Below are 19,342 nucleotides of genomic sequence, written 5' to 3' on the forward strand. Positions count from 1 at the left end.
CAAGTGACATAGTATTTTTTGTACAAATGTCCCCGGAAAAACCCAATGCGGGAAAACTGGTGCAACAACTCTGAGGGTGTTATATTATTAAGCAATAGTTTCTGAATACAACTCTGGATGCCCTTTTGTCAATCCAGTTACAGTGAAAATAAAATGGTAGAAAAACTTAGTGAGATTACCTCACTCTACCTTGCAATTCCAGCTGTTCCGACAGCTAAACCAACTATCCCCAGCTATCTCTGCGTTGGCCTTGTGTAGGGCCTGCGTCAGCCCAACTGGGAAACGTCTGCTCTTTGGAGAAGTTTCCAGCCCTCTTGACTCAGAAATCTCAGCTCCCCGACAGATTTCAGATTTCTGCACTGGAAGACTGCGCTGCTTTTGTGTGAGCCAGTCCGGCTCTGCGTCAGCTCTGCATGGGCCCTTCTGGCCGAGCGTCAAACCCTCCTGGGTCTGTGCTGCCTCCTCCTGGTGTCTCTTTGCCTCTCTACTGCTGATCTTGGGTCCTGGAGAAGATACTCCAACCCAACTATCCCTGCCCCTCATTGCAAAAGCTCACTATCGAAATTCTCTCGGCAGCTTCAAAAGTTCGAACTTCTGAACTCTCTCTTTGTGTTCTCGAAGTGCCCATCAAGCTTCCTCTTATAATCCTCTCGTTGTTCAATCGACGACCCAAATTAGATCCTAATCAATGACTAGGATCATATTGACTCGATCTCCGCCTTCTAGAAATTTCACCCACAATTTACATTAGTACCCTTTAATTATTTTAATTTCCTAAGTTTAGACTTAGGGTCCCATTAAAAATAATTAATTATTTTAATAAAACTGTCTACGGGTGGAATTTCCCAAAACGATTTCTGGGTATTGGAGAATGCATGTGTTTAGGCCTCCTTGCAAAATTTGAGACTTGAGACTTAGAGCACATCCGATGCTACCAGAAATCAACACTCCCTCTTAGCAAAGAATGTGCTCTAGCAATGCTTCCCACTGAAGCATCATCTTGACTTCCTAACTTCATCCTCTGCGCTGCTGATGTCTGACATGCTGTCCACCAACTACTGTGCCGCTGCTGCAACTGTATTGCCGCTGACACTGCCACTGTCAACACTGCATCCATACTACAACTCCCTCTCAAGTGCTGCATCTGTGCTGTTGCTAGCACTGCCATTGCCAACTGCCACTGCACTGAAACTGTTGCTGCTACTCCACCAACAACGGAAAAACATCCCAAATTACTAAACTAACTGTGTTTAGTATGATACCACGTGAATGCTGCTAGTCTCTGCACTAACCCTTTGAATCTACTGTGTTGCTGCTGACCTCTGCTCTGTGCCATCTGCACTGCTGCCAACTCTGCTCTGCGCTGTTCAGTCTCTGGCGCTCCTAGCCACTGCAACTGTCTCTCTGACACTCCTCGGCACCATCCGACACTAGTCCATCCTGCTACTTCTGATTTGGGCTCTCGTAGCAAGGAATTGATCCAAGAGGTGGGCTCCTCAAGGATCCTGCCCATCTGTAGCTCTTTCGAACTACAACTCCAAATCAACCCACCTCCCTCCTGGAGGTATCTCGGCTGTCATGGTGAACTCCTCTTCCTCGATCTTCACAGGTGCAGCCTTCGGATCGTGCTTCTCATCTTTGTCCTTCTTTCTGAGAGGACATTGAGTTGCATAGTGACCCATCTCACCACACCTGAAGCACTTTATCTTCGAGACGTCCTTCTTATGTCTCTGCTGCTCCTGATGTCCCTTCGATGTGAGGGCTGCATTATCCTCCTCCTCCTTGGGCTTCGACCTACTGCTACTGCTTCTGTCAAGTTCAACCTTAACTAAGTCTCTCCTCATCTCATCTTGTTTTAGAGCTGCCCACATCTCATCCCAATTCGGCAATGCTGCTCTGCCTAGGATACTTTGGACAAAGACTTGCCACTCATCTGAGACAAAATTGAGGGCCAGTCTAACCAACTCTGAATCTTGAGGTGTATGCCCCACAACAAACAATTCATCACGGGTCTCCTGAAGCTTCGTGAGGAATGGATCCACACGCTCCCCTTTCTGCATCTGAGCAGATCTCAACTTCTGTTCAAGGTACATCTTCCATTGCTCGAAAGATCCCTGATATAACATAGACAAAGCATCCCACATCTCCTTAGCAGTCCCTCTACTAGCGATGTGACAGACCACATGATCCTTCACTCCATCGAGGATCATTCTTTTCGCCTTCACCATCTCAGCCTTGTATTTCTTCAACGGATCTGCATCTGCAGGGACAACCACCATGTTGTCGACGTATGTCTTGAGGGCATGCTCATCTAGAAGGAACGACATTCTTGCCTTCCAGATGACGTAGTTGGATGCCCCATCCAACCTGTCCTGATCCCTCAAGCCATTGGTTGCCATTTCTGCCACAAATGTCGAAAATATCCTCTCTCCTCTGTGCTGCTGTTGGGCTAGCCTACGCACTCCCTGCTGGAGCTAGTAAAACTGTTGCCCCTTGCTGCTGCTCAGCTCTAGAGAATTCGAATTCCTTGGCTAGGAATTCTCTGAGGAAGAAATTCCCTCAACCGTGCTCCTTCCTTCTCCTCTGACGTCTTTCTGCCCAATAAAACGACCTACAGAAAAGACTGCATCCCACCAGCTCTCCTCATGCTAAGTCTTCTGTGCTGCTCCCTTTGCCCCGGTAAACACTCGATTTGGAAGCCCTTCTCTTCGTCAACTCACTTACAGAGAGATTGCCTCGAAATTTCAGTCCTCTGGCTAGAACTGCGCAAACCCTCTGGGGTTTCGAACTGCTACCTCTTGCAGCTTTTTCGATCTCCCTCTTCTGCTCAGCGCTGGGTTCTCTGACACTGTTCTTTCTTGCTTCACCTGCAATGCTCTGATACCATCTGAAAATCCAAGAATCCCACTCGAATCACCTACTGGAACAACTGATTAAAATCCTCCTATCTGTTAAATACTGAAACAAATTATTTACTGTTTCCTACAACAAATATTGAAGCTAACACACTGCAATCCTCACTTAATTAATTAATTCGCCCAAAATAAGAATAGAACAAATAAAGAAAGATGCACAAGTGACAGTAATTTTGGACAAATGTCCCCGGAAAAACCCAATGCAGAAAAACTGGTGTAGTAGCTCTAAGGGTGTTATATTATTAAGCAGTAGTTTCTAAACACAACTTTGGATGCCCTTCCGGCAATCCAGTTATAGCGAAAATAAACTGGCAGAAGAACTTAGTGAGATTACCTCACTCTACCCAGCAATTCCGGCTATTCCGACAGCTGAACCAACTGTCCCCGACTATCTCTGCGCTGGCCTTGTGTAGGCACTGCGTCAGCCTCAACAGGCGCTGCATCAGCCCAACTAGGAAACGTCTGCTCTCTGGAGCAGTTTCTAGCCCTCCTAGCTCATAAATCTCAGCTCCCTGGCAGATTTCGGATTTCTGCACTGGAAGACTGTGCTGCTTTTGTGTGAGCCCTTCTGGCTCTGCATGGGCCCTTCTGGCTCTGCGTGGGCCCTTCTAGCCCAGCATCAACCCCTCCTAGGTATGTGTTGCCGCCTGGTGTCTCTCTACCTCTCTGTTGTTGATCCTGAGTTCTGGAGAAGATACTCCAACCCAACTATCCCTACCCCTCACTGCAAAATCTCACTATCGAAATTCTCTCGGCAGTTGCTCTGCTTCAGAAAATCAAACTTCTGAATTCTCTATGTGTGTTCTGGAAGTGCCCATCAAGCTTCCTCTTATAATGCTCTCGTTGATCAATCAATGACCCAGATTAGATCCTAATCAATGGCTAGGATCATATTGACTTGATCTCCGCATTCTTCTAGAAGTTTCACCCACAGTTTACATTAATACCCTTTAATTATTTTAATTTTCTAATTTTAGACTTAGGGTCCCATTAAAAATAATTAATTATTTTAATAAAATTATCTCTGGGTAGAATTTCCCAAAACGTTTTTTGGGTATTGGAGAATGCATGTGTCTAAGCCTCCCTGCAAAATTTGAGACTTAGAGCACATTCGATGCTACCAGAAATCAACAAGTTTGAGCCAGGGGATGGTTTTGTAGCTCCTGCTAAGGATGATCTGTAATCGAGGGACATATAGCCCACTCACTTTACCAACATGGATACTTTGTGGAATTTAAGTTGCAGTCTCTACCTCAATCTTGTAGAGAGAATTTTTACAGTAAGGCCACTAGGCCTCTATTTGTAGGCCCTATATAAGAATCTTTGTCATGATGTCTGCAAGGCTTAAATTATCTGTGCAACCTTTGCTCTAGAAGGATTATCTTTCTCCTTTCTCTGTGTAACCTGCACACGAGATAGATGACAATGGAATGGGAATTCTTCTGTCCTCACTAAGCCAACCAATGACGGATCTCTAAGTGTCATTGAGAACCCTGCATAACATGTTATTTAGTTGCATGTAACACTACTCATAAATTGGTTACTAGACCCATGTTCCCTATTGTAATTCTCCTCCAAGGAAAGTGTTTAACACTCAATTTACAAGTAACAACGGGTTCTCACTTCCAAACTTCTATCTGCAGATGTTATTTAAACCAACAAGAAGTTATGTGATGGTGGACTCTGTCTTTTAACAGAACTTTCTCTCATAGATATGCAATGCCTTGAATTGGATAGTGCTTCAGCTTGGGAATCAAGTCACCTATGAGTTTCATTCTATTCTCTATTATGATGGGATTAATCTCTTCATTGATAGTCGATTTGATGAAATCACTCACAAAGATGAACAAATATGATCATGGTCTGACTTTTCTTCATTCCATGATACTTGATTGCCATAAGTCTAATGCTCTTCCAATTTCCTACATATAGCTGTCCTTAATTAAAACTTCAGACCTATATATTGCCAATTCCAATGCTCTTCAATTTTCCTCCAGGTACATATGAGTCTATGACCTTGTCTGGTGCCCATGGCCTCTTGAACAGTCATTGATGGCCTCAAATTCACCCCAGAAAGTAAAAATATTACTGAAGGGAGAGGGGTACAACCCCAGTGAAGAGAAATTCACCCAGCAACATCTAAAAACACCCAGGCAAGGAAACGTTGACCAAGTAACTAAGAGAAATCAGCCAGGGAGTAAAATAAGTCGAACAGACAGTAATTAATTAATTTGAGCGACCGTATGGTACATGTATGGATTATACAGCATGTGGGCTAAGTAACTTGACATGGTATCATTCAATTTTTAGTCTGGAGAGTCTGTATGATGCACAGATAGGTGCAGTTTGCCCATATACTGTTAAAATTGCCACCCAGGGGAATGTACGATTTGTTGTGTAGGTGGGACGTTCAACAAGCAATGAAGGGGCACCCATGAAGGAACACGGGGAATGAGAAAACCAACCAGCAAAGTTAATCTAGCTTGGGGAGTGATATAGGTGTGATGCTCGACAAGCAATGAAGGGGCGCCCTGGAAAGAATGAACGGTCTGTGGGAGTGAGAAAACCAACCAGCAAAGGAAATCTAGCTTGGGGACTGAGATGGAATCCTCCAGGTGAGAGAAATACAAAAACCAATTTAGCAACTTCCAAACTAATAGAAATAGCTCCGGAATGGGAGCCGTTGATATTCCATCTTCAAATCACACAACAGTGGAGGACAGAGAGCTGTTGGGATGGGTATTGGCCATCAAAACACTGTAATACAAAGGCAAGCTTCCACACCACAGTTAGCTTAGTTCTAAGCTTTATGACTAAGACAACAGCCATTAATATATGACAGCAGACATTAAAATACAAACAACAGGTTCAATAAACCACCAATGCCAATTAACACAGCAACATACTCAACGCATAGATCAAAATCAATTTACTTGGAGACATTATTGACCTTGGAAAACCAGCTTTGAATGGGGGCTTAGTCTATTTCATTTTGGCAAATGTCTGGTTACAACGCTATTCTTGCTCTTAGTGCTTCCTCTCCTTCGCCAAAAGAGTCTACAGATAATCTAGACACAATTTTCTATCTTTCAATATTATATCATCATATAGGCATCATGTTTCATTTATCTACCAGTAACTGTATCATACCAGCTGCCAAAAGGTGTTTAAGAATGCTCGAATGCTGAATAATTTACTGAATGATGGATTCTGCTTCAATTGGATCTGTCTTCAAGCTTGTCAGGGTTTAATTATGCAGGTTGTTTTTGGAGCAGAAAACTGGACGCTCAGCACAATAAAAAGAAGAAACTTGGGACTTCAACTGCAGACGGATCAGAAAGAATAGCACAAGGGTACCAGGATAAGGGACAATCAGCTTCAAGAGCACCAGAAAAATGTGGAATCTGACAAATTTTACTTCTGTTTGTGTTGTGGCTCTACTTTTCATTTGGACTTAAGTCACTGCCCATCAGAATGCTAATTGCTGCCTCTAACTGCTAAAAATATGTGGACTACCTTCAATAAATGTCCAAAATTCTGCCCAAAAGTAGGTCTAAAGCGAAATCCAGAGGGAGCTCCCTTCCAGAGGGAAAGCTCAGCAAATATAGGCCTGAAACCATCAATAGTGATGATTATCAATGGAATTGTTACCTCTAAGAAGCAAGTTGCCTCAGTCAAAACTTAAGCAAACATAAATTATTAAATACTTTTCAATGAGGGATATGGAGACTGGAGAAGTTAGAACATTGAATTGAGAAACTGTGTGAAAATGACGGTTGTTGACGGGTTACACGCTCCCCAGGTAGCCAAAAGCTTTCCAGCTCAACCCACATGTACTCTGTCCAATCGTATCTTGACCTCTATGGTGGGGCTGGAGGATCTCAATCTTGCCCATACAGTGGTTGGCTTGTTTTCATAGGATGCCTTCCGACCTTAATATTTTGTCTTGTCCCCTTAATTAAACTATCAATAGTGTTGAAATGTCACAGTTCTCTCAATTATTTAATCTTCTCTTAATAACTTGAAATTAGTGCTACAACATTTTGATCCAAGGGCTGAAAGTAATTGGCATCTTCAGAATGCTGTGAGACTCGGATGATGAATTATGTTTTCCCAATGATGAATCGAGAAACCAGCTATATACATAGCAGGAAAGAAAGTGGAAATTGATGATTAAAATGAAAAGTTGAGTTTTATTTGTGACCCCTTTTTGGTTTTTGATAACTGTATGAATAGTCAGGCCACATATTTCTTCTGTCTACTGCTCTCCACTTTTTAGAAAATGAAATGTTCAGGAATCAGAATATCTTACTCTCTATAAATTATGATTATTTTCTTGGAGAGGATTGGATTTAAATCTAATTAGTTTCTTGCGGAAGATTGGATTTAAATCTAACATTTGAATTGACTGTCTTTTGCTTGCAGTACCATCTTGGCTTTCTACAAGCACACAAAAGATTTGCGATTGGACAGGGTTGTTTCCGTCACCAATCAATCACGTGCTAATCAATGAATATCTACCAGGCCAGGGCATTATGGTATGTAAAACATCATAGATCGAGCTTGGTAAAATTGATAGTTATACATTCCTTTGGGTTTTGAGTTCACATTTTATGATTTGTATAGGTTTGAGTTTTGGAAGCAAAATTGATTTTTATTTATTCTTAGAGTTTGATTATTACACGTTGTGACTTAAAATAAATATGGTTATAATTAATTCTTTGAATTTCAGTTCAAAAATTTTGAGTAATTCTTACTTTCATATTCTGCAGCCCCACCAAGATGGTCCTGCATATTTTCCAGTTGTTGCTATTTTATCACTCGGGTCACCTGCAGTGATGACATTTACTCCTCATCCAAAGTTGATAACATTGCAACATAATGGAAACAATGAAATTTTTCAAACGAAATCAGATGGCTCTCAGGAAGATATCGGACACAAGGATAATTATATGTCACTTTCGGCTGTATTATTACCCAGAAGCTTACTGATCTTCAAAGATTCTGCATATGAAGGTGGTTCTATTTACTTCAAAGTTTACTTCCTATTTTTGTTGTGATGCTATCTTATTTTCAAGGCATCAGAAAATCAGTGTTGCTGGTCTCCCTGGAGTTCATTTTTTTCTTGTTGCAATGAAAGATTATCTTCATGGCATTACAAATATCATTGTTGATGGCCTCCCTGGAATTTATTTTTATCTTTTTGCGATGCTAGATTATCTTCATGGCATAGAGGACTGTACTGTACATCAGTTTGATGAGGTGAGCACTGAGTAGATAGTTTTTGATTCTTTCTTCTTGCATCTCTTGTCATTTATCAATGTCCTTGAGATATTTGACTTGAGATCTCTGCTTGATTCTATCCTTTTCACCAAGTTTCTTTGTTTTGAATTGTGTTGGTTGTAATAATATGCACTATGCAGGCTATAAATATAGATGCAGTTTCTGGGGATACCTCGAACAGTACATGCGTCGCAGACTTTACCACAAATGATGACATAGATATAGAAGCACCCGCCAAAAATAGGAGTACCATAAGTCGCACTGGGACACGAATTTCACTAACTTGCCGATTAGTGCCAAAAGTTTTAAAAAACCTCATCAAGCTTTAGTTTGGTTTGTGGTGGATGTTATTTTAAGTTTGATTATTTGTGACCCAAAATTTGTTTTAATGGTTCACTAAACAATGTATTATAAATATGACCTGCAGACTGTTTTCTCTGTCGTTCTGTCAATGGGTGGGTGTGAGACGTGGAGCTTTATTCACTTAGATGGTGCATTTATCTCAGGATTCAGTGGGTTGTTTTCTTTTTTCAGAAGAACCTTAGAATATTATTAATGGAAAAATCCTATACTCGGCTTTAAGTTATTACTAGCAATTTCAGAAAAATCTTGATAATAAACTAATAAACCACAGTAGGTGGTTCCCAATTCTTCAACCAAATAATACAACACATTAGATGGTTCCAAATAATACAGCACATTAGATGGTTCCAGACGCATCAACCAAATAAATATAAGCTATATTTTGATTTTACAGGAAAAATTGTTTTTTTCATGTCTATTTATTTTGCCACATTGATGTGAATATTTTGTAATCCTTAAGCATGGATATGCTGTAAGGAATTTGAATTAGAGCAAGGATATGCATAATCCAAAGACCTCCACATTCACATGATTTTATAAAATGAAAATGAATCAGAGCAAGGATATGCATAATCCAAAGACCGGTTCACATTCACATGATTTTATAAAATGAATTAGAGCAAGGATATGCATAATCCAAAGACCACTTTACATTCACATAGACCACCTCACATTCACATGATTTTATAATTTTATATTAAGTTTTTTTTTAGTTGTCCCAGCTATACTATTGGCTGGAAATTACTGAAGGACGCAGACTTTGCAGTACTTCTTGGAAGCTCAAAATGCACAAGTCTCCAGGGATGTTAGCTTATCTACGTAGTAACATACAACTTTAGAATATGAAAATAAGGCGGTGCATTGCTCGTAAAGTTTTAGGACGAAACATATATTCTCCATTATGTTAGCGTCTACACATTGGATATTGAGAACACTTATTTGTGATGCAGCTCAAGCTCCTTTAAGTATGGGTTGTGTAGTGCTTAGGCTTATTACAAGCTGTTTTTAGGTTATATTCAAAACGTGATTTTATAATATTGTGTAGCATAATCCTATTAAAGGTGGGTGATATATGTTATTAATTTTTTATATTAATATATGTGTGAATAGTTTATATATTAATAAATTATAATATTATTATATATTAATATTAATATAATATTTTGAATTTATAGACGCTGAGGGGTTGAGTTTTTGTAGTGATTAAGGTTTTCTTAGTTATCGGTACATTTCTTCTGTGTTTTGGTATAGACAACTGTTGACACGTGTCTTTGTTTGTTTTGATAATGGATATTGAGGCCTGTTCAAGAGATTTTTTTTCCAAAATTTCATTGGTTTTCATGGGCATTATGCTAAGGTTGAGCATTGCTGTGCACTTTGGGTGTTGTCTGTGTTACCCACCAAAAAGTGGGTAACCATAAGAGGGATTTTTTTTTCCTTCTCCTTGGATAACTAGCCAACCAACCGACAACCCTATTTGATTAGTACATAACATGATGTCATGATCCCCCACTTCTTACTCTAGTTGGATTTCTCTTTCCCATTCGACATTAGTTCTTGGAGGAAGGTGGGTCATCCATCGGCAAGTACTTTAACCATTTTACAATCATGTGCTATCACTTAATGTTATGGGCATACTAATATGTACCAAGGGCCAAATTGGATTATTGACTGATCTTGATTGTATTCTTGTTCCCTCACTTCGCCTGGGAGATTAGTCTTTGACTCTAGTCCAATGGGATCTCCTCTAAGGCCTTAGGGTTTTAGGAAATACACTACTAGGGAGGCTTTGATTGAAGTAGCATGTCCATGATATTCCATGCTTACCACTTTCTTTTGTTCCCATTATTTCATATCCATTCTTCATGCTGGTGGTCATTGATAACGAAAAGTGGAATCATTTCATCCTCATCCTTGAGTTTGAGCTAGAAAACTTTGCGCTGGAGGTTGGTGCAACTAAAGAAAGTTAAAAACATAAGAAATCCACGATGAAATAAAAGGATAAAATGCAAAAGATGGTTGGGACATTTGATTAGTGCGTGGGAAAAAGGTTGACATGAGCTCTACCCCCCCATTAGCCATCACCTAGTTCCTTAAGCACATGGTGCTTCATCTATAAAAGGAACTATTGTATTGTCCCAACCCAATGATCAATAAATTGACTCATTCTTAAATGGCAAGAATGAAAAATATCAAAAGCAAGCTTGGGCTCCTGAGCTATGCACCCAAATCAAAGCAAATCATAAAAAGTAAAAGGTGCACTTGAGGGTTGGAAAAAGAAGGCAGAGGAAAAGGGTAACTCATGCCTCCACGAGTGCTTCCTGCTTATGTCTGTACACTAAGGATCTTGGACCTCCATTAGATGGTCACATGGCTATGGCGCCTTACCCTAAAGACGTTCCCACTCCGCAACCACCATTCTCACACACACTTATGGATTACGGGGCTAACTTGGGACATGTCGCTTCCCCTTGGGGTTTGGAAACACCTTATAGAGTTATCCATCTAACCATCGGTAACATAAGGAGGACTTGATCTAGTTAGACATTTGAAGGTGAGCTTTGTGTGAAGAATTATTATGCTGCCAACATTAGATATGGTCCACTATGTTGTATTTATGGTTAGTGTCCCTAATGATTGGTGATTTCACTTGGTTTTGAATAAAGTTTTGTCAGGTGGTAATGTCACAACAACAGAGGCCTTAGGAGACATGATTATCCTCCTTAGCAACATTCCATATATTTTTTACACATTCCAAATAGTCATGACCTTGTTGATGCAACATTACCCACAAAAAGCAGAGTGTTGGGCAACTTGATGATTCCATGGTGCTTGCCACTCAGAGGTACCCCCAAATGCTAAAATGCTAAGCCTATGAAGCTTGGTGTTGGAGATATTGATGATGTGCCCGGTGGACCCAAGATGTTCCCAGGTTGACCTTGACATTTTTTGATGGCTATTGCTTGTTCCGAAGCCCCAATGATGATGGTCATCCTTGAGATGTCAGGGAAGGGATTTTACATCACTTTTTGGCTCCAATGCTTGAGTCAATAAGTGCCACGTCACCCCCATTCCCCTTTAGAGGGTGACATAGGGCATTATGGTGATGACGTCTTGGTATGGAGGCACTTTGGAGGCATGCCTATGATCCTAGAGCTATTTCTTGGGGAATGGATCACTCATTAGCCCAGTTGACACTTATGGAATTTAAATGTCATTTGGAGGATCACTTCTTGGCATCACTTATGTTTTTGAGCTATGAGGTTGCCTTGTTACCTCCCTATTGTGGAACACTCAAAGTAACCTTGTAATTAGGGCTTTTTACTTGTATTTTTGTAAAAAATGAGGGATTTAGGTCTCACATAAACAGAGACTACCTTATTTCATTTCACGATCACACATTCTTTACTATCTTCTAAGAGTGAAAATTAGTCTTTTTCGCTACATTGGGCAAGATGTGTTTTTTCTATGGTGCAAGCTTTTTGTGGAGATAATCTTTTGCATGGAGATGTTGTTCTGGGATTGAGAGAAGTGATTCTTTGGAGAATTTTGTAAGTTTATTGCTTTATCTTTGATATTTTGCATATTGTATCTATGAAGTAGAGTTTCTAATTATGCAATGACTAAATGCTTAACTTACGCTGAAATATCATGCCATTATTGCATGCAAAATTGTTCTCTTGGAAGCATATGAAGAAACTCCAATAATGCATTCCTTATATTTAATTTCTCCCCTCACAAGGAAAATAGTTAGGGTTTTGAAAGTGGATGCTCTAGTTATCTCCCCTTACTCAATTAGAGTCTCTTCCATGAAACTTAGCCATAGAAGACTCCATTAATCCCTTGTAGGATAAGGCAGTGAACTTTGTCATGTTGATCACCTGAAATTTTATTGAATTTCTTCCTCTTTCCTTTGTTCCCAGATGTCTAGGGTCAGTCGCTAGGGTTTTTAGGGCAATTTTTTTACATAAAAGAGAATTTGTGTTGGTTGTTTGTGGTTCATAATTTAGGAATTGCATTTATAAAATATATAAAGGAAAAATCTAGCATAGTGCCTGCTCAATCCCTCATATTTAGGGTTGATGTCACATTTGTATGTCGTTTATGCATACATTTCAACCATACAAATCATCTTCCTAGCCTTAATCCTAGTGTCTATTGGAAGACCTTAGTTCCTCTTTATTGATTTTCATTGGAAGTGCAAAATTTTTGATAGAAATTGCAACTGCTCAAGATTTCAACCTGAAAACAAGAGACACAATTTTACTCTATTGATCTGCGGAATGAAAATGACAATTTAGAACAACATGCATAGACGTGCATTAAGCAAAACCACAAATACACAATGATTTCTAGGGGAATCCAACTGGGAAAAACCCCTCAGGCCTTTTTTCATTAATAAATTGAATAAAGAAACTATTACAATTGCTAGCTCCAGCTTTGAGCTCAACCTGCAAAAGAATATCAGTTTTCTCTGCTCAATGAGAAACTTTGGCCAACACTTAATCAATTATTTATCCACCAAGCCTCCCATTTCCTTGCGCAAATCCTGAGGAAATTAACCCCTGAAAATTAGGAATTTCCTCCAAATTGATTGCACAATTCCCAAGGATTGATCACAGATGGCATGCAACACCTATACACTCAAAATTAGTTTACGACTGATGTTACATTGCCTTGTTATCTCCACTTCAGCTGAAGAATTCGAATTCATTGCATGCACTAGCTATTTTGGGCTGATTGATCAGTTAATTGACAAATCTATGAGTTAGACTGTTGTCTCATTGCACCACAAACCTTCAACTGATTCTATCCATAGTTAGAGGTCATTTAACTGAATACAACTGGAAATAACCGAACTGGATTACTAAAATTTAGCAATCACACTTGCATCACTGAATTCCAAGCCCTCTAACTCGAATTACTAAGCTAACTGAGTGACAAGATCCATGTCACACTAGTTAACTGCCTATTGTCTTGCTGATGAGGAAATTTGATTTACTCAATTTGACTAAAGCTAAATTCAAATTGAGCCTTTCTTGCTACATTTTTTCAACACTCCCTCTTAGCAAGAAAGGGATTTTTCACCACTCCTATCCTGCACCTGTGGAATTCAAATTTACTTCTTGACAAAGCTTTTGTCAAGATGTCATCATCTTGCTCAGTTGGAATGTATTCTAGCAACATAATTCTCTTGTGCACACAATCCCGCAAATGATGATACCAAATATCAATGTGCTTAGACCTGTCATGAAATACCGGATTCTCAGAGAGATTAATGCAACTATGAGTCTCACAATATATCACTATCAGATCCATCTCCTGACTGAATAGTCCCACAAGCATTTTCCTTATCCAGATTGCTTCACATGCTGCTTGGGTTACAACCATGTATTCAACCTCTAGTGAGTTGAGTGCCATAGACCTCTGCTTCCCGCTGTACTAGGAAATAACTGCTGACCCAACATTGAAGATAGCACGTGATGTACTTTTCCTGCCAGATGGACTACCTGCCCAATCTGCATCGGTGAAGCCTTGCAGCTTCACTCCTTCTATTCGTCTGTACCATAATCCACACTAGGTAGTGCCTCTGAGGTACCGTAACACATGCTTTGTTGCCTTCCAATATAATTTGGTAGGCCTCACCATAGCTTGGCTAAGCTGGTTGATTGCATAACACATGTCGGGTCATGTGTTCACAAGATACATTAGTGAACCCACAGGCTGCTTGTAAATAGTAGCATCAACTTCCTCACCTAAAGAAGCATACTCCTTCGTCTAATTTGTAGCTAGAGGGGTGTCCATGGGCTTACAATTCTCCATGTGAAATATTTGAAGTATCTCAGTAGCATACTTTCCTCGAGACAAACAATTCACCATCAACCTGCCATACTTCCAGCCTGAGGAAGTAACACATGAGGCCCATGTCTTTCATTTCGAATTCCCTTACAAGATCCTCTTTGAAAGAGAGGATCAACTACTCATCACCTGTCAATATTAAATCATTGACATACAAAACAAGAATAAGAAACTTACCATATACCACAATGTGATAGAGGTTCATATCTGCTTTACTTTTGGTGAAGCGCAATCTAATGAAATAAATGTCGATCCGAGTGTACCATGCTCGGGGCCCCTGTTTGAGACCATACAATTCTCTCTTGAGTCTGCACATATGCGACTCTCGATCATATGTCTCAAATCCTTCTCGCTGCTCTACGTAAATTTCCTCCTCAACAACACCATTGAGAAAGGCAGTCTTCACATCCATTTGGTGGATTCCACCCCATCTGCGCGGCCAATGCTAGAATGGATTTGATTGAGGAATATCTTGCAATTGGTGCAAAAGTTTCTTCATAGTCCACTCCCTCTATCTAGGAGAATTCTTTGGCCACAAATCTGGCCTTTTACTTCTTGATGCTCCTGTTAGTTGTATGCTTCACTTTGTAGATCCATCTCGAACCAACCACCGATTTCCCTTCTGGTCTCTGTTGAGAAGTGTAGCAAGAAAGTCTCAATTTGACTTTGCCTTGGTCAAAGTGAGAAAATTTGAATTTCCACATTCGCAGACAACTTGGAGGTAGTTAATTGAGGTGACATTGCTCTTGTCACTCAGTTAGATCAGTAAATTCGAGTTAGAGGGCTTGGAGTTCTATGCATGTGTGATTGTTAATTTGTAGCAATCTAGTTCAATTGTTTCCAATTGTATTTAGTTAAACTAGTTATAATTGTTGAGAACTAGTTGGAGGTCAATTGTGCAGTGGTGGGACAACAATCTAACTAAGTGATCATCTAGTTAATTGATCGACCAACCAAAAATAGCTAGTGCATGCAGAGAATTCGAGTTCCCCAATTGTGGTGGAGATTCCAAGGCAATGTAACATCAGTTGTAGACTAGTCTTGAGTGTACAGGTGTTGCATGCAGTCAAAGATCCAACCTTGGGAATTGTGCAATCAATTGGAGGAAAATTCCTAAAAAATAGGGGCCTAATTCCTCAGGATTTGCACAAGGAAATAAGGGCTCAAGTAGAGGCAAAAATTGACTAAGTTTGGGTCAGAGCTTCTCATTGAGCAGAGAGAAAGGTTATTCACTTGTAGGTTGAGCTCAAAGCGAGCAAGCAATTGTAATACATTCTCTATTCATCTGATTAATGCAAGCAGGCTTAAGGGTTTTTTACCAGTTGGTTTCCCCTAGATAAATTTGTGTACTTGTGTATGTGATTGATGCATGTTTGTGAATGTTGTTCTAAATTGTGAATTAATTTCCGCAGAGCAGTAGAGTAGAATTGTGTCTCTTGATTTAGATTAAATTTCTTGAGCAGTTGCAATTCTATCACCATATTTTTACATGGTATCAGAGCAGGATTCACATTAGAACAAAAAATTTCTAAGTTGTTCCTCAGGAGGTTCGAATTTGCAGCTTCAGTGTAGTAGGATTTCTTTAGAGTTGGGAGAATGAACTTCAATGCACTGAGATTAGAATATGCCTTGGAAGACAACTCGAATTTCATTGTCTGGAAGGATCACATGGAGGCAGTGCTTGATGACAATGGATTGCTGGAATATGTCAAGACAAAAATTCCAAAACTAGGATCCACTGATGCCAAAAATCGACCCCAATGTAAGAAAGATGTAGCCAAGGTGAGGAGAATAATCTTGAGGGAGTGCAAGACCACATTGACTCAAATATCCATGGCAAAGAAACTCCTTTCGCAATGTGGAAGACATTGACAAAGCTATTTGAGAATAGAAGTGACCATAGGAAATTGACCCTCAAAGACAAACTTCGAAACATTAAGATGCATAAGAATGATACTATTCTGCAGTATCTCACCATATTTACACAAGTTTGGGATGAGCTTGGAGGGATTGGTGTGAATGTTGCAAAATATGACCTGGTGATCTTAACTCTTCTAGGCCTTCCCAAAAGCTGGAATAGCTACTAGGACTCGGTGAACAAGAGGGAGAAATTATCGAATTGGGAATGCTTATGGTCCGATTTGGTACAAGAAGAGATTAGGGAAAATACCAGAGATGGAAGTTCATCCAAGGGAGAGGATGAAGAAAATTTTGCATTGGTTGGAAAGGGAAAGAAGGGCAAAGGGAAGAAATCTCAAACCAAACCAGAATCCAGCCAAAGGGGGCAAGAAGAAAGACCTATCCAAAATAAAATTTTTCAATTGCCATGAATTCATGCCCTATGCTACAAAGTGTCCACACAAAAAGTCTAGCAAGAAAAACTCAGGAGGAGTGGTAGGTGAAGCATTGGCTTCACAGGTCAAGCTAGACTTCACCCTTATCACATCAATGTGATGGGGAATGTGTGGTACTTGGACTTAGGTGCCTCGTTCCACATGACAGGGTGTAGAGAGTTTTCCAGTGCCCTGGAGGAGAAAGATCTCCTGATGCATATTGAGCCTGGGGACGATGAAAAGTACAGTGCTACTGGGATTGGTTCAGTAACCTTTAAGAGGGAGTCAGGGTCCCCTCTTCGCCTCAAAGATGTCATGTTTGTACCAGGCTTGAAGAAGAGCCTCATCTCTGTAGCAATTTTGGAAGACCATGGCTATAATGTGATCTTTAGTAAAGGTAAAGCCTTTCTGAGACACATAGATACTGGGCAGGTGAAGTAGTCAGGGATCGTGTGAAGAACCTGTATAAAATTGATGTGGAAGATTGTGCTGCATTAAGTAGTAAGGTAGAGAAAGTGCAGAGTTGTGATGTCAATGAACTCTGGCATAGGAGATTGGGCCATTTGCATCATGGCACCTTAAAAATTATGCAACAAATAACCACTGGCCTCCCTAAAGGATCACTTGAGCAACAAGATGTTTGCAAGGGTTGTACCTTGGGGAAGTATGTGAAATCCACATTCCATGACCAAGACAACAAAGCACATGTAGTCTTGGAGAGAGTCCACTCTGATGTTTGTGGACCCTTCTCGACAACCTCCACTGCTAGACATAAGTACTATGTTATTTTTATTGATGATTTCTCAAGAAAGTGCTAGATCTTCTTCATGTGGAAGAAGGATGAGACATTCTCAAAATTTGTAGAATTCAAGGCACTAGTTGAGAAAGAGAGACCGACAAGGTGAAGGCTTTCAGGAATGAAAAATGGAGGCAAGTATGTTTCGAATGACTTCAAGCACTTTTGTGCCAAAGAAGGATTTCGAAGAGAGCTCAAAAAACTCCACAACCCACAATAGAATGGGGTAGCTGAGAGGAAGAACTAGAGCATTGTGGGAGCTGCGAGAGCTATGCTACATGACCAAGACCTACCACTGCATTTGTGGGCAGAGGCATGTAACACAACAATTTACTTGCATAAACGAAGTCCCCATTGGATTCTTGGTATGATTACACTGGAGGAGGCTTTCTCGGGGAGAAAGTCGAATGTGTCTCAGTTCAGAATTTTTGGAGCCTCTATTTAATGCCATTTCTCCAAAGATTTGAGGAAGAAACTTGAGCCGACAAAAGAGTTGGGAGTTTTTGTGGGTTACACCGAAACTCCACACAACTACCGGGTGTACTTACCTTCCCTCATAATGAAAGTTGTGCGAAGAGATGTAAATTTTGATGAGGAGAAAGTAATGAGATGCTCTCTTGAGAGGGAGCTTCAAATCCCACCAGAAGAGGAGCCTCAGGAAAGGAGGTCACCTGAGAGGTACACTAGCTACATGGCTCTAATGACTGAGCTTGTAGACACTGAACCATCCTCTTTTGAGGAAGTAGTTGAGCAACTTGTTCAGGTTGATGCAATGGTGGAAGAATACGGATCCATCGTGAAGAATAATGTTTGGGAAGTAGTCAAAAGACTAACATATAAATTAGTTGCGAGTCCGAGATGGATCTTCAAGGTTTAGCATGTAGTAGACAGAAGCATAGAGAAGTATAAGGCCATATTTGTGGCCAAAGAATTCTTTCAGGTTGAGGGAATTGACTATGAGGAAACCTTTTCTCTTGTAGCAAGGTATTCATCCATTAAATCAATTCTTGGACTAGCTGCGCAAATGGGGTGTAAGATCCACTAAATGGATGTAAAAACAACATTTCTCAATGTTGTTATTGAGGAGGAAGTGTACATAGAGAAACCAGAAGGTTTTGAGACATTTGATTAGGAGTCTCATGTGTGCAGACTTAGGCGAGCATTGTACGGTCTCAAACAGGCACCCCGAGCTTGGTACACTCGGATTGACAGTTATCTCACTAGATTGGGCTTCACCAAAAGTGAAGTAGATGTGAACCTCTATCATATTTTGGTAGAAGGTAAATTTCTTATCATTGTTTTATATGTTGATGATTTAATATTGATAGGTGATGAGCAGCTAATCAACTCTTGCAAGGGAATTTGAGAGCAAAGACATTGGTCTCATGCACTACTTCCTCAAGCTGGAAGTATGGCAAGGTGATGGGGAATTGTTTGTGTCTAAAGGCAAGTATGCCATTGAGATATTGCAAAGATTTCACATGGAGAGTTGTAAGCCCATGGAGACACCTCTAGAGACCAACTGGAGGAAGGAGAATTCCACTTCAGATGAAGGGGTTGATGCTACCATTTACCAACAACTAGTGGGTCCATTGATGTATTTTGTGAACACACGACCATATATGTGCTATGCAGTCAACCAACTGAGCCAAGATATGGTTAGTCCAATCAAATTGTATTGGAAGACAACTAAACATGTCTTACGATACCTAAGAGGCACTACCTAGTATGGATTATGGTACAAACATACAGAGGGAGTGAAGTTGTGTGGCTTCACAGATGCAAATTGGGTA

General features: G+C 40.3%; 1 protein-coding gene across 3 annotated transcripts in view; it reads left to right on the top strand.

Annotated features, from left to right (window-relative positions):
- LOC149165129 (oxidoreductase) overlaps positions 1 to 8,787 on the top strand; it is a 33,366-nt gene extending 24,579 nt beyond the window's left edge. For 2 of the 3 annotated variants that reach the window (XM_089432248.1, XM_089432247.1), the window contains 4 exons: positions 7,341 to 7,453; positions 7,688 to 7,931; positions 8,056 to 8,177; positions 8,339 to 8,787. In XM_089432248.1, coding sequence (XP_089288374.1) covers positions 7,341 to 7,453; positions 7,688 to 7,931; positions 8,056 to 8,177; positions 8,339 to 8,527 — 668 coding nt within the window. In that variant the 3' untranslated portion in view covers positions 8,528 to 8,787. The remainder of the gene's footprint in view (positions 1 to 7,340; positions 7,454 to 7,687; positions 7,932 to 8,055; positions 8,178 to 8,338) is intronic. The other variant, XM_089432249.1, reaches the window with a different exon arrangement.
- The last annotated feature ends 10,555 nt before the right edge of the window (positions 8,788 to 19,342 follow it).

The sequence above is a fragment of the Pinus tabuliformis genome, chromosome 5_1 (genome assembly GCF_031772625.1).
Source record: "Pinus tabuliformis cultivar Carrire ecotype Pingquan chromosome 5_1, CPIR1, whole genome shotgun sequence".
Taxonomy (NCBI): Eukaryota; Viridiplantae; Streptophyta; class Pinopsida; order Pinales; family Pinaceae; genus Pinus; species Pinus tabuliformis.